Source organism: Pelobates fuscus, chromosome 1 (genome assembly GCF_036172605.1).
Source record: "Pelobates fuscus isolate aPelFus1 chromosome 1, aPelFus1.pri, whole genome shotgun sequence".
Classification (NCBI taxonomy): Eukaryota; Metazoa; Chordata; class Amphibia; order Anura; family Pelobatidae; genus Pelobates; species Pelobates fuscus.
In genome coordinates this window covers 276,925,171-276,952,050 of record NC_086317.1, presented here as the reverse complement: position 1 = coordinate 276,952,050, position 26,880 = coordinate 276,925,171, and the positions used below count along the sequence as shown (strand labels likewise).

Genomic DNA, 26,880 nt, shown 5'->3' with positions numbered 1-26,880 from the left:
ATTGATTATGTCATTGCAATGGCACCTGTCTAGGTATGGGACAAGTGAAGAGTGACTTTGACAAGGGCCAAATATTGATGGCTAAATGACTGGGTCAGAGCATCTCCAAAACAGCAAGTCTTGTAAACAGTCTTGTGTGGTGTTCTCCGTATAGGCAAGCAAAAAGATCTGAGTGACTTTGACAAGGGCAGTTAGTGATGGCTAGATGACTGGGTTATTGCATCCCCAAAGTGGCAAGTTTCGTAAACAATCAATTTTATCTAGACCTGTTGCTCTACTTCCGTTTCCTAGGCAACCCATCATGAACTAATTTGTGGTGGCATTCATTAATGGGAACGGTTGGTATATCATAGGATCTGTAGGATGTACAGTGCAAAGGAAGCTAGGTCCAGTACATTTGAGTAGTAGTCTGAATTAGTTTGAGGGAGCACAAAAATGTCACTGAATACAAACAAATAAACAAACAAACAAACAATTACTAAATTAAAATATATCCCAAAAATAATAGCTTTAACATCACCAAAACAGGTACATTTGTTTGTGATTTAACACAGAGTTTAGGTACTTCACAAACATAAAAAGGCAAACATATCAGATGACATGTTATCTTTCATGTACTTTTGGTGCTCTTGTAACTGTTTTTACCAGTACTTGTGTGTGCAAATGTGTGTGTGTTTTTTTTTTATTAAATCTTACCTTACATTATCTTACTGTAATTTAGTGACCTGAACACCCACTGCCATTCAAACAAACTACCCAAATCACTTCTGAACTGCTTTCGAATAGTTGGAGTTAGTGAAGTTCCTGTTCATATTATCCTGGAAGCTCAACTGCTGCTAAAAGGTATTTCATGTCTTTGTTGGTGAATGTTGATAAAGAAACAAAACAAAAACAAACTTTTGTAGAGAATATAGATCTCAAACTCACTACTTTTACTGTATCATGTAGTGCCACATTCACAAACATTTTACACAGACAATTATTGCACATTTACTTCCAGGTTAGAAATGTTTTCATTTCATTATTTATGAACATTGTACTACACACAATAAATACCATCTCAGTTTGCCGACTATTCTGCTCTGCATCAATGCAGGGAAGTGTATTTATTTCAGTTACTTTATGATTTACAGGTTTAGGATTAGTTAGTTGTCATTATGAATAATAAACATGCTCACATCACTGAAAAGAAGAGATTTGAAATATATTTAATTGCTCTTCATTCTTGGCATTGGCATGATAAAAAAAAAAATACATTTGGCATTCTGTCACAGCAAGCAGGCGTAAAGCCACCACAGCAGATGGATGGCAGGGTAGCAAGCCAGTGGAATGTATAAAAGCATCTAATGTGTTTATTGAGGAGAGGACTCTCCGCCAGAATAACTGAATATCTGCCTTGTTCAAGCTGCTGTTTGTAATAGAATGACAAAGACTTGTACCAGCAACTCCAATAAATATGATTTATCACAAGGATAAATACTTTGCTAGGCAATAAATGTGCTGCTCTTTCTGTAGAAGAGTCAGGCTATAACTGTAGATATGTATATGTATTTCCTTGTTACTGGACTCAAATATGAGCAATTACTTTGGATGTAATGTCACAATCTGATGGCTATGTAAAGTTAGTTGGTAGTTGTGCATTTTTTTTAAAGCTCTATATATTATTATTGTTAGGGGATACATAATTCAAGGCTGTACTGGCACAGTCTAGCATCTAATGCAAATGACAAATGTTCCATGTTTACTGCTTGAACTCATGGGGAACATGGGGAAATTATAAAATTATATCCAGAGCATATGTGCACTCAGAGCATTTTGGGAAGTTGACAGCAGTAGGTGCCCTGAAGTCAGAGGAGGGCTGGCATCCCTTAGCCTTATTGGCAAGTATAAACAAATGACTTTTCAAACAAAGCTCACAAATCCGGATATGAATGCCCCGTTCCCCTCCCTCTCCCCTCAAGAAGGACATGCAATATATGCATCTAACAAATTAAGATTTCTGTAGTTCTGAGATGTGACATCATATGAGTGACAGCACCCATCTGTGCACAATTATGAGATATAGGCTTTGTTTCCTTTGCCACTAATAAAAACTTGTGTGTGAACTGTCTCATCTTCATTTGTAAACACATGGGACACCATATATACTGTCATAGTCTGGCAGCTTGTTCATTCCTGGATTTTTCTGTAAACATAATATCCCAATGGGCAAGTGGGGAGCACTGGGATTTTATAATCCATGCAGTGCTAGAATAGCAAAAGATCTGCAAATTTGTGCCTGATGCCTCACTTCTGCAGTACTCTGCTATAAGATATCCTTATATACATCCATATATATGTCCTGTTGATTTTGTAGCAAAATAATGATATGAGGCTGCAGGCCAGAATTCCTGTATGCTAGTGGCCCAGGGAGGCAATTGCCACTTGCCAGCATTCCCATGCAGAAGGTACAGAACAAATCAGTATACTATACACACCTCACCTCTGCAAATGCTTCCCGTGCCGGCCATGATTTAGCCAAATCACAGCAGTCTTAGAACTTTGGGCTGTGAGACCATACATGTGTGCCTCCATTCCTGGGAGCAGAGTAAGGCAAGAACACACAGATACAGAGTATGGCCCTTAACAACAGTAAGTGAAATATTAGCAAGGAACTACCAATAGGTCTATACTGAAAATAGCGGTGGGATGGCATTTTTGAAAAAAAAAAAAGAAATGCAGTTAAATATTGAAAAATTATACATCCAGTGCTGTTTCCTGCCATTTACAAAAACAAAACTTATGAACTGTCCTGGAACTGGAAAACTGGTGAGGTCTTGGGCAGGGGTTTTGTGCATAGCTAGGGTAAGCAGTTCACCAACTTGTGTTAAAAAGCATAATACTGAAAAGGTCACATTGGCAGTAGGGGAGAGAAGGCCATCTCCATTCATTGGACAGGATGGAACATAGTGAATTAATGTCTTCATGGCAACAGGAATAAATTAAGGATTGTATCCATAAATGCAAAGAAGGGTGTGAATTTAAAGAAAGACAGTAATAATATGTTGAGTTTGATGTACCTATAAACTCTCATTGCTATCCTTTTTACTGCTAGACAAGTGATTCTCCAAAAAGTCCTCATTACCCACCAACAGTCCAGGATTTATATGTTTACCATTTTCATTCCAATGGAGATACTGAAAATAAACTTGGATTGTTGGTGGGCCATGAGGATTGTTTTGGGAACCAATGCCCTAGACAAATGTTACTTTTAAGTTTAGTAGTCTTTTTCTGCTACACACATTCGCAAATAATCCAAATGATTTTCAAGGGACTCTCTCTCTAGTATCTGAAGTGATTGTACAAGGAGAAGATATTGTATAAACCTGCCAATTCTGAATGATGCATTTCTGTGTCTCTAATTTGCCAGACCTATAATGCCACATAATATGATTGCATGCCAATATACCGTAGTTAGATATAGTTATTTGTATTATTTTTTCTAATACATTTGCATATGGTGTATTTACAATGCCAAGATAGTTTAGCTGCTGAGTGGATTGGAAAAAGTTAGGTTTGCAACCATTTATAGAAATAGTTATAACTAGATATTTTCTAAACAAGTAATTGATACTGAAACTGCACATGTTATTCCAGGAATTGATGTCCTTTAGGCTTCTTTATTGCAGGAGATCTTGTTTTATCATACCCTGTCATATAAGGGTGAAGGATATTAAATGTTAATGCAGTAGGTTATGCTGAGTTATTGCATTTGTTGGTGGTAAATTCTGTGAGTCAGTAACTGAATTGCTCATTACCCAGATTTCATCGTCTACACTGGAAATTATATTATGACATGTTTGAAGCAATTTTCTTTGTTACATGTTATATTATCACTGATTATGTTACTATCATATAGATTGTTGTTGTCACATTAAATTATATTTTTAAGCAATATAGTTATTGTATGTTACATTGCATCAATTTGTAAAATTAGGTTGAACCACAAGAATTTAGGAGCAGAGATAAATAGTATCTCTTTAAATCAAAATTGTGGGCCTGGTTCTATAATAATTTATATTGTCATATTAATATTCATATCAATATTTATATTATTAATAGTAATAATGGTAACAAAATTATTATTTTTTATAGTTTTCACAAAGTAATTGCAATATTTTGTCTCACAATTATCCCTACAAAGGCCAAGATCCATTTCCATTTTATGTTTGCAATATGTTAATACCCTGTTTTCCTGAAAATAAGACATTCTCCGAAAATAATGAGAATAGTAAAAAAAAAAAAAATCAGGAAAACTGTGCAGCACTCACCCAGAAAGCACCTCTAGTGGCCATTTACGTGACTGCCACTCGAGGTTTTCCTGAAAATGTAGTGTTTACATTAAAAAAAAAAAAACTGGATACTATGCACACCAGAACAACTCCATTAGACTGTAGTTGTTCTGGTGAATATAGTGTCCCTTTAAGTAATAAAAAAAGATAACTCCTTTAAACATGCCATTTTTTCATTAGACAATTGTTTTTTTAAGATTTAAGATCTCTAAAATATAGATTTGCTATTTGAAAATAGGTTTGTTATTTTTTTATTCTGATATAAACAGAACTATGATAGTGTAATATTAACTGCAAGGTTGGGATATTTTCCAATGTATGCATGATTAATATTTTTGAGAAAAGGGCTTTGCATTTCAGATTTGGTGAACAAACCATTACAATTGAAAAAGTTGGAAATGCTTTACATCTGTGTTTCCTGATACTGTGTTGCATTAAATGTGAGTAAATAATGTTCGAATTAAAATGTTTTTTTTTTTTATATATATATATATCATTCTGCATAGGATTACAATAATGAATGTTATCATTAGACACTGCATAGTAAATAACACATTTTTCTTTTCCCTTGCCAAATATCTCAGGTTTTTCACGTGTAACTTCCTTGGCACAGAAACTCACCACCCTACTTGATTCATTTACAAAGCTTTACAAACCAGCTCTGCTGGATTCTGGGTCAGCTAGAAAAGGTTAGAATATTGCTTTTGTAAAAAAATAAAAATAAACCTCATTTATACATTGCCATTTTTGGTTATGACCATAACTTATATACTTGGTTCCCTTATTTTATATCCAGGACAACATCTCTGTTTATCGGTTTCTGGACTCCGCTATCTGCTTAGTGAAGCAAGCAGTAACCTTAAATCACTATACAGGAGCCATCACACCACGCTAGGTAGGCAACATGAGCTCTAAAGTTTTGCTCACTTATTTTCAGTTATAAATTATTTGAATGTTAATACAGTACATTATTATATAATCACTTTGAATTTGTATAGAGAGTTATGAAGCATGACATCTGTCTTTCTAATCAGGAGCAGGAAAGAGCTATTTCATAAATTACATAGTTACATAGTTACATAGCTGAAAAGAGACTTGCTCAAGTTCAGCCTTCCTCACATATGTTTTTCCTCTTGATCCAAAAGAAGGCAAAAAACCTAGACTGAAGCGCTTCCAATTTTGCAACAAAGTAGGAAAAAAATTCTTGACCCCAAAATGGCAGTCAGATATCTCCTTGTATCAAGCAGCTATTACCCCACTAATTAGAAATGTTATCCCTGTATGTTATGTTTTTGCAAGTATTTATTCAATTGCAGTTTAAACATCTGTATAGACTCTGACAAAACCACCTCTTCAGGCAGAGAATTCCATATCCTTATTGCTCTTGATGAAATCTCCTTTGCATAGCCCTGTTTACGAATAGATTTCCAAATAATGGTTTGTACTGTCCCCGAATATGTTTATATAATGTTATCATATCCCCTCTGAGGTACCGTTTTTCCAAACTAAAGTGGTTTAAATTTTTTAACCTTTCTTCGTAACTAAAATGCTCCATTCCTTTTATCAATTTTGTAGCTTGTCTCTGCACTTTTTCTAGTGCCATGATATCCTTCTTTAGAACAGGTGCCCAAAATTGCACAGTATATTCAAGGTGTGGAATTACCAGTGATTGATAAAGAGGTGAAATTATATTTTTATCCCGAAAATGTATGCCCCTATTTATACATGACAAAACCTTACTGGCTTTAGCAACTGCAGATTGACATTGCATATTGCTGCCTAATTTGTTGTCTATAACAATTCCCAAATCCTTCTCATATTTACACTCTGATTGGTAGGCTAGTAAACCAACCAAACAGAGCTCTGACTGCCAAGTCTCATTTCTATTGAAAAAAGTCTTCTTTCTTCTAATTCTTCTATTATTCAGCCCCAAGTCTCAATAGAAATGAGACTTGGCAGTCAGAGCGTTCTGATTAAGACTGGTAAGTATAATTTATTTTTTTACAGGTTTTAGATTTTTTACCCCCTACTTGCTAATGTTAGGAGTAAGGGGTATAGGTAGGACATTTATGCTAGGGGGTAGCTAGGGAATTGGGGACCCCTACCCACAGGGTGAAAATGTATTATTCAGGTGGGGGTTAGCAATGGCATGTACACTTCCCCTACTTTAAGATTAATTAGGGTCCCCACCCGACAGCATTGGTGGGGACCAGGGGAAAGAACACTATGCCCCCCCCCTTTATTATACTTTTTAAGGACCCCACCCACAGGCATGTGTGATGGCCAGGGGAGGGGACACTTGATCCCCCCTTTCTTATACCTAGTAGAATGGAATGGGTGGAGGAGGGGAAATTAGGTTCCCCCACATTTTTTTTACTTTATCAGGGCCCCTACCTATTCTGGCAGGGGAGGGGACACTTAGCTCCCCCTTTTAAAATGTAAAGTATGTACTCCATGTTATTTTACAGGCCCCATCCCAATGAGATAATGTATTTACTAGTGGCTGGGCTGCGGTGCCTGCTCAGTCACTAGTTTTTATTTTTTATGTCATCATATTGGGGTTCTATTGACCCCATAGGGATTTTGGTTATTTTTTTTTTACTTTTTAATGTGGGTGCTGAGGATTTTTAACTATTTGTCCACTGTTTGCTATCATTACCAGCAGGCAAATCATTTAGCTTTTTTAAAAAACTGACTCTGAGGTGAACTGGGCTCCAAAAATGGATTTGCTGCACTTGGCCCGGCTAAAATCCGGATTTACAAACTTGGACAGGATGTATTTTGTCAACAATGCCTGGATTATGCAGGCCCCGTATGGAGCCACATGATTTTACCCCATTCGATTTGGGGCTATTCAGGGTTACCCTGTAAGATCAATGATGTTATCAAACCAGTCTTAACACCAAAGTCTGGGACACCAAAGGCCGAGAATAAAGTTATGAATTAGTTTAATTCAAATGGAGATCTCAATAAAATCCTCAGTCTGAGTTAGAGTTTTTTGCAAAACTCATCAAAATTTGTATGCAGTGAATGAAAACGTTGAGTATGCACATTTTGGCATATGGTATTTAGAATTAGTCAGTCTTCCTGTGATGCGTGGTGTTTGCAAAATGTGTCAAAGACTGCTTACCAACAAAGCACAGATTCCCTCTACAGTGTTTTCCAAGTAGCAAAATGTATACAAATGGTGAGTAAAGCCCAATGCAATCTACTGCAGCTCAGAGGTTTAGGAAATCCAAGGACAAGATTACCAATTGTTATACTATGGTTTCATGACTTACAAATCATAGTCGCATGTGTATTCTCAGTGCCCTTCACTCTTGCTCTTGGCTGCTCTTGGCTGTTCTGTTTGCCAGAGAACCCAGTGTGCTACTTGCCCTGTGTTCTTAATAACAGGGTCTCACAGTGCATAGAGGCCGTGCTATACTGCAGAGGAAAGATAATATAAAAGCATTTTATATATATTGTCATTAAAATACATACCTCCATGGATTTTTCATTAAATTCTCAGACTTTGCATAGAAAGTTTGTCATTCAAGAAAATAAACCCTTAATCGCCATGTGGACTTTATTATGAACTCTAAATCACATTTAAAAGCCATGTCACATCTGCATGGAGCTAATAAAAAGCCTGGATGATGAAAAAAGTTTATTACTACTGCTCGATTCTTAGTGGTTTGTGGTGAGTGTTATAAGACCTACAGTTTATTACATATGGTCAAAAACTTATTCAAATAATGACATGGGCACCCTGATTTTGGATAAGAGCGTGCAAGAAAAAGAAAATCAATTATAAAAGCCAGGAACAGTGTGGGTTTCTGTATTCAGAAAGGTATGTAGCAAACAACCACATGTATTTGCTACAATAATTTGCACCAATCATCAAGTTACCAAGTCTAACATTGGTGGCTTAGTCCAATAGTCATACTTCCCTTCCTTATTGATATACAGGGTTTTTTTTAAAAATTTAGACTAATTCAATATTTTAATACATATAACATTTTCTCATATCACTTGGATAGAAACCATAATATTATTTTTGTCATAAAACCAAAATAAAAAACCTTTTTCTTCACTGAAAATCGTTTTATTGACCTTCTTTTCTATTATTTTGCTTCCCATTAATACCATTAATAACTGAGATACCTGTATATATAATTGACTCTGAATATTTTCTCCCACTTAAACATTAATGCTTTTAAAAATTACATTCATAACTGCTGTATGGGTACAGGGTGGCTTTATAGCTTACGCTGACCTGGTCTGTCGGCTCTTTTCATTCAGTATTACATTACATGAAAACAACATTCTTGGGATGTACTTTTGTTGCTGCAAATCATGTTAGACTGACTGGTTGTTTAAGTACATAACTCTCGCGAGCCAAAAGTGATTACTGCCATGTTTTCTTGGAAGACAGAAGTCGATGCTGGCAGTATATGCAGAGAGAATGGAAAGTAAATCCTATATCAAAGTCATTCTTCAATTTTACATCATTGAAATAACCTCCACTGACAGCAAGATTCATAAAAATAAAGCCATATCATAATATATTCGTAGAAAAAATATATACTGGTGTAAACTTGGGTCTTGGTGATTTGATTTAAACATGCATTGGCTGTTTGTTTATGGTTCTATTCAAATTATGAGGAGACTGCAGAGGAAATCTTGGACAACTCTATTTATGTGGCTTTTTTGTTTGTACAGGTTTACACTTTTGAGTGTTCTTTACGATTATACACCATATTTATGCAATGATTTAAAGTACAGCTAATTGTACGTTATTAAGTGCTTTATTAATGTTTAGAATCCAAACTCAAGAGCTTAAATTCCCCTCCAGCTACTGAATTGTATTAGTTATATATCAAAGCAAAGTAATTTTAAACCAGCACTGCAAAGCACATTTTTTTTTTTTGCTCTTACTCTAAATAATCTAAACATACATTAGACTTGCTCAGTATTAGGTATATTTGGAATCTGCATAATACATTCTTCAGAAATTCCAATAAATGTTATACAATAAATAGAGAATGGCCTAATAATTTGACCATCTCCCTCTGGGGAGTTGGGGCAGAGAGTATTGCACTTAATGGGGGCTAAAGTGCCATTCACAGGGCACGTACCCAGTTACTGTATTATCCTGCACCCCATAGAGTGAAGGCATTTGTTAGTCACCATTATAGCCACCATTTTCTAGTCACCATTTTAGCCACCATTTTCTAGTCACCATTCTAGCCACCATTTTCTAGTCACCATTCTAGTCACCATTTTATAGTCACCATTATAGCCACCATTTTTTAGTCACCATTGTCTAGTCACCATATTTTCTGAGCATATCTCCTAATGCCAATTAGTAAATCAGATTTGGTGTCACCGTTTTGGAGCATTTCTATGTTTCTTTTTTTTTTTTTATATATATTTGCACCAAGTATGTTTGCACTGGCGTTGTTCTACATAGGATAAGCGCTACCCCACAAAAAGGTTGGAATAAGACTTTAATTATGTTGGTTACTATGTAACAAAATGTGTCTGTCTGTTTGACTGTCTGTGGATTTCCTAAGGACTCTCTCTCTTGCTATCTCACTCTCATATATTCTCTTGCTATCTCTCTGTCTGTCTGTATTTCTTTCTGTACATATGGAAACATCTGTGCATTTGTCTTGTATTTTCTCTATGCATCTGACTACAGCTGACAGAACTGATTACAGTTTGTGAATAATAATGTAGGGCAGATTGCCTCTAGCAGAGATAGCATCACAGTCTTTTTCCCTTTCTTACAAATAATAGACCCACTGAAAAAAGCCATCTCTCTTCCCAGAAGAACAGTTATTAATCTCTTAGTGGTGCATTTCCATATCATTTTGGACACTTATTTCCTTTCTCTGATATTACCGAACCCTGCATTTGTGTCAGTTTCAATGCAGCGCAACACGCCAGAAAATGAAAAGGCATAATTACTGCCGTGGTCATTTGAATTGCTAACCAGTTACTGACATTTTGAAATCTGACCAATTTCATTGTGATCCAGTAGTTCGCATGAGTTCTCCGTGAGTTGAATTAAAATTACAAGACAGTAAGAACAGGTGGTAAATCTATAAAATGGCCATTTGGGATTTGGGGATAATCAGCCCTTAGAAATCAGGCTTTGTTCACAAGATAACAAAAGGATTTTGTTTAAAAAGCTTGACTTAAATAAGTTACGTTGAAAAAATTGCCAATCAGTAGAATAGTCTGAAGCATCATTAAATGGCATAAAAAAGCATTTAACAAGACATGCAGGGCTTAGCACTGCACACCACGCTATAGGCTGAGAGGGGCTTAGATTTAGACTTAGAAAGTGCTATGGGTTAGGGTGATGAGCTTCCGCTCTTGAATACTGAATCCATTTTGATGCAGTATTCTTTTTAAACACTAACGTTTTGTCTAAAGCAGTTTGATGATACTTTATATACCCCATAGGGAAGCGTGCATTCACTGCAATCTCCGCACTGCACGAATCAGCATCTTCACATAGAGGTGCAGTAACTCAATGCATCTTTTTGGGGAGAGGACCTGCAAAGATAGCAGAACTGCAATAGAAAACATCTCTAGTGGCTGTCTGAGTGACAGTGTTTGTGTGGACTAGACATGTGCAATTCATTTTGTTCCGAATGTAAATTCGGATGAATTTTGGGCAATTCGGACATTCGAATACTTCCGAATGTCCGAATAGCTGAATTGTCATCTTGCCAAATTTCTGAAGTGCCGAACCGAATTGCTGAAGCACCGAATGTCCGAATAGCCGAAATGACGAATTTTGGATTTGCCGAATAGCCGAATTGCCACAGCACATAATTGCCAAAGTACTAATATATCCAGTGGATGAATGAAGAATGTTACACTGTATACCAGTTTAAATAAAAAGTATACACACATAGCCAGGATTCAGCTGTAAGCATTTGCAAAACTTACAAAGGGGTGGGTGGGGGCCATGGAATACAATGGGGGGGAACCTATCGTGTCCCCCCAGCCCCCACCCCTGAGCGGTGGGTGGGGGACCTAAATCAGAAAAATGGGGGGGAAACCTATCGTCCTCCCCCTCGGCCCCCACCCCTAAGCGGTGGGTGGGGGCCCTAAAGTAGAATAAGGGGGAAGACCTATTATCCTCCCCCCGGCCCCCACCCCTGAGTGGCAGGTGGGGACCCTAAATTAACATCTACAGCCTGCATAAATGTTTGAGAACAGTTTGATAACTTACTTGAGCTCCACCAGGTCACCCCTACCTTCTCCTCTCTAGTCGGATGCTCCCTACACTGAACTAAACTTAGTGGTGCAGTGAGACATTCACTATCTGAGAACACTTAGCTAAAACTCTCTGCTAATGATCCAACCTGGCAATGCAATAGATCTAACAGAATAGAGCTAACAGAAGCTACTTCTAGGTGCTTCTGGCATCCAAATGAGCATGTGATCAGTACACACCAGGTTAGTTGTCAAACTGTTTTCAAATGGTTTAACTACTTTTCTTGGGAGAGCCCAAATGCACTCCTGGCAACATAACCACTACAGTGGGCTTTTGTGTTTATGGTGCTTGGAGCAGTGACTCTCTTCTCCTCTGATGCTGCCAGTGTGGCTTCACCGGGGTCCGCACTCTCAGATAACCCAAGATCTGGTCCATGCACTTATGGCCAACCAATGGTTATTTCTGAACAGGGGCCTGCTTGAGCACAGTGGCCATTTAATTGCGTGGCCTGTGTAATATTGGCAGTCTGCTGGGAGGAAGTGAGTGCAGGTCACTTCTTCCCAGATACATACAGAGAGCCTACACAGAGAGGAGAACAGAGAAGGAGGCAGCCAGATCCACACTCTCATCTGGATCAACCACCAGGAGGACTCCAGTGAAGCCAGCCTAGTGCTTATAAAAGGTATGTTAACAGGAGCGTGGATAAAAATATAAAAATTATGACATATGTATCAGTGTGTATATCTGTTTGTCAGTGTGTATTTATGTGTGTATGCATCAGTGTGTGTATCTGTGCGTAATTGCATGTCAGTGTGTATCTGTGTGTCTCAATGTGTATGTGTATCTATGTAATTATGTATGTATGTGTATATGTGCATACATCCTAGCAATCAAACATCATCACTACATGCAAACACACACATGTAATCAAATGCAAACATTACATACAAATACATCCCTGCAATCAAATGGTAAAATTATATACAAGTACACCCCTTCATTGAAACAACCAATACTACACACTACATACAAAGACATCAATGCATCTAAACGTAATACTCAAATTATAGTCAAGCACAACTTCATTCAAACACCAACACTGCACACAAAAGCATGCATATATTATACTTTTGTTTTAGTTTTCTGAAACATTAAAGCAGGCTGATTTTGAGCCTCCATATAAAACGTCCTAAACCTACAGACTTTTTACGTTTCTGCAGTAATAAACATTTTCTTGTTTATCGAATCACGTTGTTATTATTAGGCTTCATGTTACCTCTCTACAGACCTTTACAGCCCAGCTGTATTCTGTGCTGTTCAAATGTGTACCACCTATGCATAACGTTTTCTGTTTATGGACAAAGTAAATATTATTATGCTAGTTTTTGTTAAATCTTTGTTAAACCCACGTTGATTCTGCTTAGTGTAATGAAGCCTTGCATGTACTATGCACACAGTTAAGCATAACTTTTAGGATTTATTTATCACAAAATGGCATATACATTGTATTCATTAAAGTAGTTAACTCTTTCTGTCATTATTTCAGTGTACATGTCAGATACATATAAATAATTTGTGAAAACCTAGACTGAGCATCCAGACGATAAAAACAAGAAAAATGTTGAAATAAATGCTTGTTATACTGAATAGAGAAAAAATACACATAGTTACACTTGTTGAAACATTGAGCCAAATAAATGTCAATGTTTTTTTCCTTTAAAATAGGAGCACTAGTTCAATTGTGTCTGTCAGTAAACATTAATTGTTAGAGGGCTCTCTCAACAGAGGGCCCCAAAAATACGTTAATGGTTTTAATGTTCCTTGTCTAAATATTCTTTAAAATCCATGATTGTACCATTCTTGAGAACAGCATCCTACAAAGTAAATATGACAAGATAGAACATGTAATAATTAACTTAATTATGTGTGCTTTTATCCAATCTCTAGGTCAAGGATTGGCAAGAAGTGAAGATGATCATCGGCTGTCTCTTGAAGACAAAGCAGTGGTCATTGCTATCAATAATTTCTGGTTACCACAACTGTCTGCTGATGAGGCATCAGTTTTAAAATCTTTGGTAGCAGCAGAATGGCCAAGTACTCTCAATTCAAATTATCAGAATACCTCAAATGATGCCAATGATACTGGTAATGTTTTAATTTGAGATGAAGAAGATAACTCTATATTTATCAGATTGAATAATTTAATTTCTTATATAATGTAAAGCTTTAATTAATGGCAATAATTTGGGGGTGCCATAAAGCAATTTGCAGAGACACTCCATTGAATCTTTGCTTTGCCACTTTCTTTGACATGGAATTCTTGGACTGTCTTCTTGGAAGGAATACCCATTCATACCCACATGTGTTCATTACTGACTCTGGCGGTTGTTGGAGATGTATTTATGTGTGCTTTAAATGCATTTCCACTCTCATGTACCTTAATATTACTTAATATAAGAACTGAGCCTGGGAGAATAGTTGTGTTTAATGTTTTTGGATTGTCAAAATCCTATGATAAAATTCTCATCAATACTTTGAATACTAGAGAAAACCTGAAACTGTGAAAACAATATCAGATTTTCATTAAAAGCAGACACACCTTCTAGACTAACCAAAGAGTACATATTTTTTAAATAAGATTTTAATTTCTCATTAATTTTGATTAGGACAGTAATAGGATATACACAGAGAAATATATATGTTGAACCTACTATTTTATGGTCCACATATTCTAGCAAAACATATTTTTGCCTCTCTAGCAGTGACTGGAAGGGTGGCGATAGAAAACCATACCAAATACCTTCTGTCTCTGATAGTGCCTGTTACACGTAACATAGATATAATTTCTCTCTTAGCTACTGTTATTGCCACAATAATATTATATTCCCCACCTTGCCATTCTCTTTCTCAACTACACATAGATGCCTTTCCTACCCTTCATACTTTCTCCCCGACTCCTGAACAAGAGGTGTCTGTGCTTCTCCTTTTCTCTCGCCCCACCACTTGCCCACTCGATCCTGTCCCATCTCACCTTATCAGATCTCTCTCCCCCTGTCTTGTGCCTTCCTTAACACACATCTACAACTGCTCTCTCTCTCTTCTGGCTTTGTCCCTGCTGTCCTTAAACATGCACTGTAGTACCTATCCTGAAACAAAACATATCTTGACCCATTCCCACTCTCGAACTATTGTCCAATATCCCCGCTCCCTTTTTCCTCAAAGCTTCTAGAAAGACTTGTCTTTACCCGTATGTCTCACTTCCTCAATTCCAACTCTCTCCTTGACAATCTTCAATCTGGCTTCTGCCCTCTCCACTCAACCGACACTGCTCTTATCAAAGTTACTAACGACCTAATCGCAGCTAAATTCAAAGGTCACTATGCCATACTAATTCGTCTTGACCTCTCTGCTGCCTTTGAAACTGTTGATGATGCTCTCCTTCTTCAAACTCTTCAATCACTCGGTCTCTGTGACTCTGTCCTCTTGTGGTTTTCCTTTTATCACTCCCAATGCTTATTCAGTGTCTCTTTTTCTAATGATACCTCCTCCCCTCGTCCTGTCTCGGTTGGAGTTCACCAAGGCTATGTCCTTGATCCCCTTCTATTTTCTCTTTATACTGCCTCTCTTGGCAAACTTATTACCTAATTTTGATTCCACTACCACATGTACGCTGATGACACCCAGATATTTTCCCAGGACCTCTCCCATGCTGTCCTGCAACATGTCACTGCTTGCCCTATTCCATCTCTGACTGGATGTCCTCCCGCTTTCTGAAACTCAATCTCTCTAAAACTGAGCTCCTCCTCCTAATACTGATCCTCCTCTTTTGCTGCCCCTTCAACGGTACCCCAACGGCATTCCTCATGCTTTTCAAGTAACAATTGTAACAATAGGGTATATGTTAATACCCTAGTCTGCGCAGAGCCCTCCATGGGTGAAGATGGATTAATTTTTTGGGGGCGCTCGGGTTTTTTATTTTATTTTTACGTTCGACGGGTATGATGGCTTTTTATTTGGCCTTTTTTGGGGCTAAAAAATGAAGATTTTAGAAAAAAGAAGACGTTGAATAGTAAGTTGAATTTTACTTTAAAGGGTAGTAATTTTATTCCCCCCTCACTATTTTTTAGGGTGAGGGGGGTAGGTAGGGGCTTTTTATTTGGGTGTGTGACTAGGGGCTTGGGGACCCCTAGTCACCTTTGATGGTAGAGGGGGGGATTTTCATTTAGGGCCCCCACCCGCCGCTCAGGGGTGGGGGCCAGGGGGGAGGACAGTAGGTCCCCCCCCTTATTGTTTTTTAGGGCTCCCACCCACCGCGCAGGAGCCATGTTACTCTGTATATAGAGGGGAGCCATGTTACTCTGTATATAGAGAGGAGCCATGTTTACACTGTATATAGAGGGAGCCATGTTACTCTGTATATAGAGAGGAGCCATGTTTACACTGTATATAGAGGGGAGCCATGTTACTCTGTATATAGAGGGAGCCATGTTTACACGGTATATAGAGGGAAGCCATGTTACTCTGTATATAGAGAGGAGCCATGTTTATACTGTATATAGAGGGAGCCATGTTACTCTGTATATAGATAGGAGCCATGTTTACACTGTATATAGAGGGGAGCCATGTTACTCTGTATATAGAGGGGAGCCATGTTACACTGTATATAGAGGGAGCCATGTTACTCTGTATATAGAGGGAGCCATGTTTACTCTGTATATAGAGGGAGCCATGTTACTATCTGAGGTGGTTAACTATGATTGGCCCTGGCATGTTTGTTAGTCTGGCCTGCATGGTTTTCTGGCATGAATAAAAGTAGCATGTTTCAACTATATTAGTAGTTAGACTAGTTTGCACTAAAACATATGCAAATGGGGAGTTTGCGGTTGTGCAAATGGACTGTTTGTGGTTGTTTGCGGTGCGTTAAACGGGGAGTTTGGTCTGTCACTGTGAAGCGGGCGTAACCCTTACACTACCTGATCGATACAACATCATACCTGATGTTTTAAAGCACATTATTCCAAACAATTTAGGAATGTTAGGTGATTTATGCCCTTTATGGATTAAAACCAGACTCTGCATCAACTATGTAATTTTCCATGGGAGTTTTGCCATGGATCCCCCTCCGGCATGCCACAGTCCAGGTGTTAGTCCCCTTGAAACAACTTTTCCATCACTATTGTGGCCAGAAAGAGTCCCTGTGGGTTTTAAAAATCGCCTGCCCATTGAAGTCTATGGCGGTTCGCCCGGTTCGCCCGTTCGCGAACCTTTGCGGAAGTTCGCGTTCGCCGTTCGCAAACCGAAAATGTTATGTTCGTGACATCACTACTCACATCCAGTTTGTTGCCAAATCCTGTAAATTCCATCTTAAAAACAAAGCCTGCATCCGCCCCTTTCTTATGCAAGATGCTACCAAGGAGCTTGTCCATGCTCTAGTAATTTCCCGCATGGATTATTGTAACCCTCTCCTAATTGGTCTCCCGAAAAGCCGTCTTGCCCTGCTACAGTCTGTAATGAATGCTGCCGCCAGACTGATTTTCCTCTCTAGTCTGTCCTCTCACACCTCACCCCTTTGCCAGTCCTTACATTCCTCCCTACTTTTGGGATAGCCGGGTGGATTTTTCACCTGGGATCCAGTGGGGCTGCTGGACAGGAAGGCGGACGGACGTGCAAGCAGGCGGGTGGTGCGGGAGCACTTTCCCCTGAGCTCTCTCTGCTCAGCTTCCTCGCGCACCGCAAAGTGATGCCGGCATTACTGCGGGTCGCGCAAGGGAGCAGAGCAGAGAGAGCTCAGGGGAAAGTGCTCCCTCGCCGCCCGCCTGCCCGGGGGGCCAGCTCTTGGGCTCCCATAGAACGAGGCAAACAAGGTATTTGCCTGTGCATTTGGGGGCGGTTTTTTGACGCCCTCTGGAAATTGCTGCCCAAGGCAAATTCCTTGTTTACCTCGCGGTAGACACATCCCTGTATATGAGTCAATTCAAAGTGCTAACCCAAACCTATAAAGCACTGAACAATTCTAGCCCCTCTTATATCTCTTCACAGATCCATAGGTATGCCCCTTCTCGGTCTCTTCTGTGCCCGTGACCTTCTCCTGTCCGCTGCTCGCACCCACCAACTCACGCTTGCAGTCCTTCAAGTGGGCTCCCTTCCTATGGAATAGCCTGCCTATCCCCATCAGACTCTCCCCTAGTCTTCAATCGTTTAAGAAGTGCCTTAAAACTCATCTCTTTAGGAAAGCTTATGGCCTCCCAGAGTAGCCTCTACCTCACATACCTGTCTCTTGCTCTCTCCTAAAGGGCAGCACTCTACTCTCTCCTCCAGCTCTGCTTCACTCACTCCTTATTTGATTGCTATTTCCTGTTCTATTGCGTTTTATACCCACCTCCTATAGACTATAAGCTCGTTTGAGCAGAGTCCTCTTCAACCTATCGTTCCTGTAAGTTTTCTTGTAATTGTCCTATCTATAGTTAAATCCCCCCTTTCATAATATTGTAAAGTGCTACAGAATCTGTTGACGCTATATAAATAACAATAATAATAACTGAATGCATCCAATCATAATGGGAAACTCTAACATGAAAAATAAAACGTAAGCCATAGAGCCCCCATGTAAAACTAAAATAAAAATGATGTACTCACCTTTCATCCCTTGGCACACTAATCTTGCTGAGCTGTCCCAATCTCCGTCCCATCATAGAGGTGCATTATTCTAAGGCTTCTCTTAGGGGAGTGTTTGAGGTCTTCTTTATGAATGTAAGGATGCTGCAAACATTGCAGGACAATAAGAAGCACTTATATTGGCTGTCTAGTGAAGGCCTCTAAAGGCAATCTTACAAGTCAATGTAAACAGAGCCTTTTCACAGACAAAGCAGTGTTTATATTGCTGAGACTGCAGGGACATTCTCTTTACACCTAAACTACTACATTAAACTCTAGCAACTCTGGTGGTTTTAGAGTGTCCTTTTAATAGAGCAATCATGCAGCACTGGAGACATTAGAGCATCAATGTTCCTCATTTATTTCTATTTTTGTATGTTTTTTTTATTTGAATGTTTAATTTTTAAACTTACTATCAGAGCGAGATAATTAACACACTTTTTGCTGTGCAAGAAGGGTAATCATAAATATATATTTATCCTGTTTGTGGACTGTTACACTTAATATGCTTACTTTAAATGCATATGCTAGACAAAACAAAGACAATTTTCTGTAAATTAGATATTTTTCCAGTGTGTGTGTGCAGCAGTATAAACTATTTTCTACCATAAAATCTGTTATGTGTTTAGCTCCAGATGGTCTGATCCCTGCAGTCGTTACTTCAAAATATGGTTGTGGCCAGCAGGTTGCCTCATCTGAATGTACAGAAGATACCAGCGTCCCAAATGCAATAATAAAAGCCATAGAAAAATGTCATATTTTTCCCAGTAACACATTTGTATCCAAAGTTTCCCATCTGGTTCAGCTGGCACTAAAGTACCAAACAGTAAGTACAGATGTAGCTTATAATGACTAATTTGAATGCATCATCAAAGTTATTGGATTCATTGTAGCTGCTGCAGGCTAGAAGCTCACTAACTATAGACACTTGGCATAGGACACTGTCCATTATCAGTGGAAACTTCCTAACCATGCCCCAGACAACAAAGCACTAACAAATGAGTTGTTCTTCCAGGTTGCCTAATCAAATAGAGCAAATGAGAATCAAAGTGCTGTTTTTGGCAGACCAAACAAAGTATCGTAATAATTATGTGTGTTTGTGTATGCATGTGCTTATACGAATATGCATGTATTAATGTGTGCGTGCACAAATATATGTGAATTTGCAAATATGTGTGTGGGAATGTTTATGCATTAGCAAGGATGTACAATGCCCGAGTAATACAGAATTCTAATTTTTAAATGCAAAGCTTTAATTAATTACCTTTCGTTCAGATAGGCGTGTAAGCATCACCAGGGAAGTAAACTCTGGCCGAGAATAGGATTCTGATTGTGCCTATCTACTCTGAAACTTTATAGAAGAATCTGTGACATTAAACTGAATCGAGCACAATAATTAACAGACTGTTTATATTTACATTTTTTTTTTCTAATTTTTTTCTCATTAAGGTGGTGATAACAGGACCTCCGGGATGTGGGAAGACAAAATGTATAGAAGCCTACATGGAAACACTGAAAGAAGAGAAAAAGATAATTAAAGATACTGTTTTCATCAATGCCCTCCAGCCTGGACATCTTCTGGGGTTTGTGAATGAAGAGTCAAGGTGAGAAGAATTATGTCATAACCAAAACAAGACATAACTTAAACAGCCAAGGTGGTGGTTTAAAGGCTGCGACCTCTTGGCTCTCATAAAGACATGATTCAAATCAGTGACTTTTGACATGAATGTTCATTAGAATTGCTAAAGTATAATTGATTTAAGCTGATGTATCAATGTTATCTTTATTCCAATACTGCTTTTCAAGGGTTACATGATTTTAAATGATATATTGTTCACAAAAAGGGCCACCTTTAAAAAACCAATAGGAGAGTATGTGACAAGGGATATAGTTACAGACACTAAATATGTACCCTTCTGGCTTTAGAAAATATATGTTTACAAATTATGGATGCACAACTATAGGGAAATTAAAATGGTGCATTGAATATGTAACAGTATAAAGTGATCTTCTGCTGGTGACTTAATATGAATTTAATATTTTTTTGTTTAAAATAGATGAGCTATTCATTTTTTTGTTTACTTTTCAGTTTGAGTGTACCTGTTCTATGAGTTAATTTTCATGATAATATTTTTTTAAAGTTTATTCAGACACATATTTACCCTGCTACTGTTTGTGGGTAGGATATGTACCACTAGTTTTTTACACACATATTTCTACACACATTCCCACACACATATTTGTTTTCTTTTTATTACTATTAATATGATCATTTGTATCTAACGTTTCACTTGTTTAGTGGCTTTGGTGATGTCTATTAAACATTTCTTACACATTTTAGTAACTTCAGAAATCCAGTTGACAAATGCACATTTAGAGTAATTCTTCACCTTAGCACCATAGAAGCATTTCTATCTATCTATCTATCTATCTATCTATCTATCTATCTATCTATCTATCTATCTATCTATCTATCCACCCAGAACATGCATTGTGTATTTCTCAACAGCAGTGCTGCTGTAAAGACCAAAATATAAACAAAACACAGATTAAGGAATAGCGCACAAACCCAAAAAAGTACATTTCCCAATGTATTTATTTATCTATTTTGTGTGTGCTATATTTTGCATATATTTTGTTTTTTACAGCAGCACCTCTCTTTAGAAATGCATTTTCTAGGTGTGCCCCCGCATTCCCTTTTCTGTGTATATATTTGGAATCTGACCAGATTCCTTTTGGTTGAACACCCTGCCCCTCCACTGCAAGTGCCCCTTTGGAGGTGACAACAGAAAAAATGCATTTGAAGAGTCTCCAGAAGCTGTTTAAGCAGTAAGTATTGCATAGTTACATACATAGTTACATAGCTGAAAAGAGACTTGCGTCCATCAAGTTCAGCCTTCCTCACATATGTTTTTGCTGTTGATCCAAAAGAAGGCAAAAAACCTAGTCTGTAGCGCTTCCAATTTTGCAACAAACTAGGAAAAAAATCCTTCTTGGCCCCAAAATAGCAGTCAGATGTCTCATTGGATCAAGCAGCTATTACCCCAATTATTAGAAATTAAATCCCTGTGTGTTATGTTTTTGCAAGTATTTATCAAATTGCAGTTTAAACATCTGTATGGACTCTGATAAAACCACCTCTTCAGGCAAAGAATTCCATATCCTTATTACTCTTACTGTAAAAAAAACTTTCTTTGCCTTAGATTAAATCTCCTTTCTCCCAGCCTAAATGCATGACCTTGTGTCCTATGTATAGCCCTGTTTATAAATAGATTTCCAGATAATGGTTTGTACTGGCCCCGAATATATTTGTATAATGTTATCATATCCCCTCTGAGGCACCGTTTTTCCAAACTAAAGAGATTTAAGTTTTTTGTAAATATATGTTTATTGAACATTTTTCATCGTTACTTTGAAAAACAGTGCGGACTCGCAGGTCCCACTCGAATAATGCGACTTCGATCATGCAAGAGAAATATTGAGCATATTAATATATTACGGTGACACGCAGGTCACAGGTGAGAGCATATAGCAGATACATAGTGGACTCGCAGGTCCCAATAGAAATCTTTCTTCCCATAGGGAGATTTGGTCCTCTTGGTTGAAATACATTGTTGTTTTAGTATCATCTTTTTGTTATATGTTTTCGTGTTAGGGATCGTGTGGGTTATGTAGGTCCTGTGTTAAATATGCATGAGATGGTATTAGGTAATTGCGTGAAATATCTATTTGGGCACGCAGGCCGGGAGCATCTGAGGGCTCGCAGGTCCCAGCCCTTAAATTTGTATTCTCTTTAGTCTGGGATCTTCGCATTATATTTTTACATAAACAGTAAATAACATGTAGAAATAACTCTGGTGACATGTTGTTCTAGTGGTCATGGATGGTTAGAACAAGTGGCGTTTGTTTTTAGTGTGTGTTGGACTTTTAGGTCCATCCTAGTTGTGTTGACCTCCCCCCTAGCCTTCCTGTGTGTTATGTCATAGCCTCGGGCAGATCATACGGCTGGGGTGTTTGTATGTGCGATGTAAGTTCCTTTGAAAGGAGAACTATCCTCGTTACGCATGTGATCGTGGCTCTGGGATCAAGATTTACAGTCGCTAGTGCGGTAGTGTGCATGGTTTGTTCTTAGGTCTCTTGTTGTCCAGTCCCGTCTTGGGTGTTGATGTGTGAGTCAGCTGTGGTAGCCTGGGTTCTGTGTGAGGTCTGTGTGTGGTTGTTCATCGGGTTCGGGAGGTTGATGTGATTCCCTATATTGACTGTTTTGAGTCTCGCGTGGGGGGTATCCATCTCTTGTGATGCGTTGTTCTCTATTAGGTTATGTGGATCTGAGGTGAGAGTGAGGTGTAGTACATCATGTCGCTACGTCTTGCGGCTTCGTGGGTTATGTTTGTGGGGTAGCTGTGCGTGGATAGTGTGTTGTTCGTGTGAGTGTTGTAGCTGCAGTGTGTACGGTGCGTGTAGTGTGTATAGTGGGTTCAGCTGGAGGAGGTCCCCCTAGCTCCCTTCCAAGCCCGCCGCATCCCCCGCATCCCGTCTCGCCACGTACATTATCCAGGGTTGCCATTTGTCCACGTGTTTTGTGAGGGTGTCTCTCACAGTCGCGTGCATTTCTTCTGCAAATCTAATCTCTTCTACCCTGGTTAGCCATTGCTCCATTGTAGGGGCCTGTGTCGTTTTCCATAGGGATGGGATTGCCACCTTGGCTGCGTCAAGGAGTTGACGTAGGATAGATTGTTTGTTTGTATTTTGAGATCGGGTCCCTAGTGTGGTGTAGGAGTGTGTTTTCTATGGACAATTGCTTCGTGTCCCCCAGTACATCTTTAATGCGAGCTATAATCTGGTTCCAGAACGGTTTGATATTGGGGCAGTCCCACCAGATTTGTTTCAGCTTTCCGATATCTGTCTCACATCTCCAGCATGACTCCGGGGTGTTGGGGAATATTTTGTGGAGTAGGTCTGGGGTTCTGTACAAGAATGTCAATAGCTTGTAGTTAATTTCTTGGTAGTTTGAACTAATTGTAGATTTGTGATGGAGGATGAGAATTTTGTCCCATTGTGCGTCGGTGAAGACTTTGTCGGTGATGCTTTCCCATTTTTCTTTATATCGTCGTGTTGCCTGTTGGTTATCTGTAATTAGGTATTGGTAGAGCGTCGCCGTTGGTTTCTGGACTGGTGTTTTTTTGTTGCATATGTCCTCGAACCACGTGAGGGTTCTGTGTACCTCGTGCTTGTTCGGTAGTGTGTGATAGAAATGTGTCAGCTGGGAGTATCTGAATATTTGCATGGGTGTTGGCGGGCCCTCTATCAGTTGTTCCAGGGGTGTCAGTCCAGTGGCGGTTAGTGCTTTGTGGAGTGGGATGAAGTCCGCTCCTTGCAGAAAGTCCCAGGCCTTGATCGGTAGGCCACCTCCTAGTGTTTGGTTGTGTGTTAGCGTGGTCATCGGGCTGGGTGTTGGGGAAATGGTCGCCGTTTTCCTCATTGTCGACCGTGTTCGGAGGGTTTGGCTCACCGGGGAGGGTGCACAGGGATCATCGTTTCGCGGCATTTTCATGTTCCAGAGGGATGCAAAAATGGATGGGCCGCATGATTCCTTGTCTAGGGCCACCCACTGTTTGCATCTTGGGCTAGTGTGCCATTCCAGTATACGTTGTAGGGCTGTCGCTTGGTGGTATTTGCGTAGGTCATTTGCGTAGGTCTGGAAGTGCCAGTCCGCCCTGTCTTCTGGTCTTGCACAGTATTTCATACCTTAGTCGTGGTCTGCATCCTCTCCAGACGTAGGTCAGGAATGCGGTCTTTAGTGTTGCGAAAAAGGTCGTCGTTAGTGCCAATGGGATTGTGTGGAACAGATATAGTATTCTGGGTAGTATATTCATTTTGATGACCGCTATGCGGCCTAGCCACGAGATGTGTGGATAATTCCATGTTCGAAGATCATGTTGAATGCGCGTGAGGAGCGGAAGGAAGTTTTTCTGATAGATGGCGCTAGGGTCTGTCATCACCCATATCCCTAGGTATCTCATTTGGGTTTGGCACCACTGGAACGAGAAGGCCGAGGCTATAGCTCTGTGTTCTCCTGACGGGTCAGTGATGTTGAGCAGTTCGCATTTGCTTAGGTTAAGTTTGAGGCCCGAGAGGTGTCCGTATTTTTCAAGTTCGTCCATTAGGCAGGGCAAAGTGAGTCTTGGTTGCGTGATGAAGAATAACATATCGTCCGCATATGCGGCAACCTTGTGTGTGGTGGTTTTCCAGGTGTAGCCTGAGATGTTAATATTTCGCCGGATTGCCTCCAGTAGAGGTTCCAATGTTAGTGCGAACAATAGCGAGGACAGGGGGCAACCCTGCCTCGTACCATTTTGAATTGGGAAGGACCGTCTGGGCGCTGTAAATTGCTCCGATCCATTTCTGTATGTTTTCATTAAATCCCAAAAGACGTAACACCATTTTCAGGAACGTCCAGTCCACTCGGTCGAGCGCCTTTTTGGCGTCCGTGGATAGAAGCAGGAGTGGGGATCTGTTTTGTCTTGCTAGATGCTGTATAGCGAGGACCCTCAGGGTGCTATCTCGAGCCTCCCACTCCGGTATGAACCCTGTTTGATCGGGGTGCACTAGTGTTGGCATCAGACTGCTAAGTCAGGTAGCTAATATTTTGGAAAAGAGTTTTGTGTCCACGTTTAACAGGGAGATGGGTCTATAGCTGCCACAGGTTTCCGGGTCTTTACCCAGTTTTGGTATTACTGTAATCGTGGCCGACAATGATGCAGCGTGGAATGTATGTCCCTTGGTGATGGTATTGAGCGCTTTTGTGAGTTTGGGGACCAGTATATCTTGGAATCTTTTGTAGTAGTCCAGTGTCAGTCCGTCGGGCCCGGGGGCACGTCCTGTTTTCGTCATTTTGATAGCTGCTTTAATGTCATCTTCGGTGATCGGACGGTCGAGGGTTTCTGCGTCTTCGGCTGTCACCGTTGTGTGGCGATATTCCCTTAAGAAGCATTCTATGCGATCTTGTTTGATACGTCTACCTTCATCATCGCTTTGTTTATGTGTATTGTAGAGTGACGAGTTGTAAGTTAGGAATAACCTGGCGATTTTCTCAGGATGTTGGGTGGTTGCGCCTCCTTGCGTCTTTAATTTGTGGACTTGTGCGGGTTGTTGCTGTCCCCTGAGCATTTGTGCTAGGAGTTTGCCTCCTTTGTTTGCGTGTAGGTAGAAGAATCCTTTAGATCTGCGGAGTTGTCTCAGGTGTCTCTTGAGCAATAGTGCGTGTAGTTGTCTCCTCGCCTCTAATAGTTCTTTGTAGGTATCTTCTACCTGGTGACGTTTGTGTTGTGTTTCGGATCTGGTCTTAGATGTTTGACATAATCATGCCTGCCTCTTTCTTCCGTTGTGATGCGAGTTGGATAAGCTTGCCCCGAAGTACGCTTTTGTGGGCCTCCCACACTGTCATATCGGAGACGTCTTCTGTCTCATTTTCAGTGAAGTACGTTGTCAGTGTTTCGGCGATTTGGGTCCTCAGTGGGAGGTCAGTTAAGAGGGAGTTGTTGAGTCTCCACAATGTTTTCGTCGGTCTTGTGAAGGGGGATTCGAGGTCCATCGAAACCTGTCCGTGGTCCGACCATGTCGCGGCGTGAATAGATGCTCTCCGGAGTCTTATCAGAGCTTCTTGTTGCATTAGCAGGAAGTCTATTCTGGAGTATCTTTTGTGTATTGTGGATTAGTAAGTGTATTCTTTGTCTAGTGGGTTCATTATTCTCCAGCAGTCTACTAGGCGCAGTGTTTTTAAGGTTTGGTGAATGGTTCTTATTTCTCTTTGTGGGATGCTGCTGTGTCCCATTGAGGAGTCTACTTTAGGATCTAGTGTGACATTAAAGTCCCCTCCCGTGATCAGTGTTCCCTCAGTGAAGTCTGCTAGTGTCTTCAATGTGTTTTTGAGGAATCTAGATTGGTTGTTGTTAGGGACGTATAATGTCACGAACATGTAGCATCGTCCTGAGATATCCCCCTTGACGAAGGCGTATCTGCCGTTTTGATCTATAAGGTGGTCCTGTTCTTTGAATTGTAGTCGAGCCGCTATCAGGATTGCGACCCCTGCCTTTTTCGCTGTAGGGTGGTTGCCGTAGTAGTTGGTGAGGTAGTGTTTGTTCTTGAGTGTTGGGGCCGCTCCCTCACGGAAGTGAGTTTCCTGTAGAAGAGCTATTGCAACTCTCTCTCTCTGAAGTTCCCTCAGAAGGTGTCAGGGTACCTGTAGTCTCTACCCCTGAGACGGGTAGAGACTTAGACGTTTTTCCATCCAGACGGCATAATTCTCCCGTTCCTCGCGGTCCCCTCGCGCATGTGGACGCCGGCCGCGAGAGAACTGTGCCTTTTTGTAACGTGACGCTCAATAGTCGACGTCATGACGCTATTCTAGCCCGACCTGTCAGTCAAATCCCGGACACGAATCAGGTCTCGGCGGAGGCGTGATTAGTCTCTAGAACCAGGGTATTTAAGGGAGCTCTCAGCATTTGCTCATTGCCCTGTCGTGGTTCTAGCCAGCCTAGTCACACAGTGCTCTTGTCTTCTCTTGTCTTTTGGTTCTGACCCGGCTTTGTTATTACTTTCCTGTCTTCTCTGTTATCCTTGACCCGGCTTGTCTCTCGCTTACCTGTCTTCTCGTTCCCTCGACCTCGGCTTGTC

At 40.0% G+C, this 26,880-nt stretch overlaps 1 protein-coding gene across 1 annotated transcript in view; it reads left to right on the top strand.

Moving 5' to 3' along the window:
- The window catches only part of LOC134567660 (uncharacterized), a 484,351-nt gene that overhangs the window by 142,067 nt on the left and 315,404 nt on the right, over positions 1 to 26,880 (top strand). Inside the window, exons 46-51 of the mRNA XM_063426051.1 lie at positions 722 to 843; positions 4,916 to 5,020; positions 5,128 to 5,226; positions 13,498 to 13,695; positions 18,840 to 19,030; positions 19,654 to 19,802. Coding sequence (XP_063282121.1) covers positions 722 to 843; positions 4,916 to 5,020; positions 5,128 to 5,226; positions 13,498 to 13,695; positions 18,840 to 19,030; positions 19,654 to 19,802 — 864 coding nt within the window. The remainder of the gene's footprint in view (positions 1 to 721; positions 844 to 4,915; positions 5,021 to 5,127; positions 5,227 to 13,497; positions 13,696 to 18,839; positions 19,031 to 19,653; positions 19,803 to 26,880) is intronic.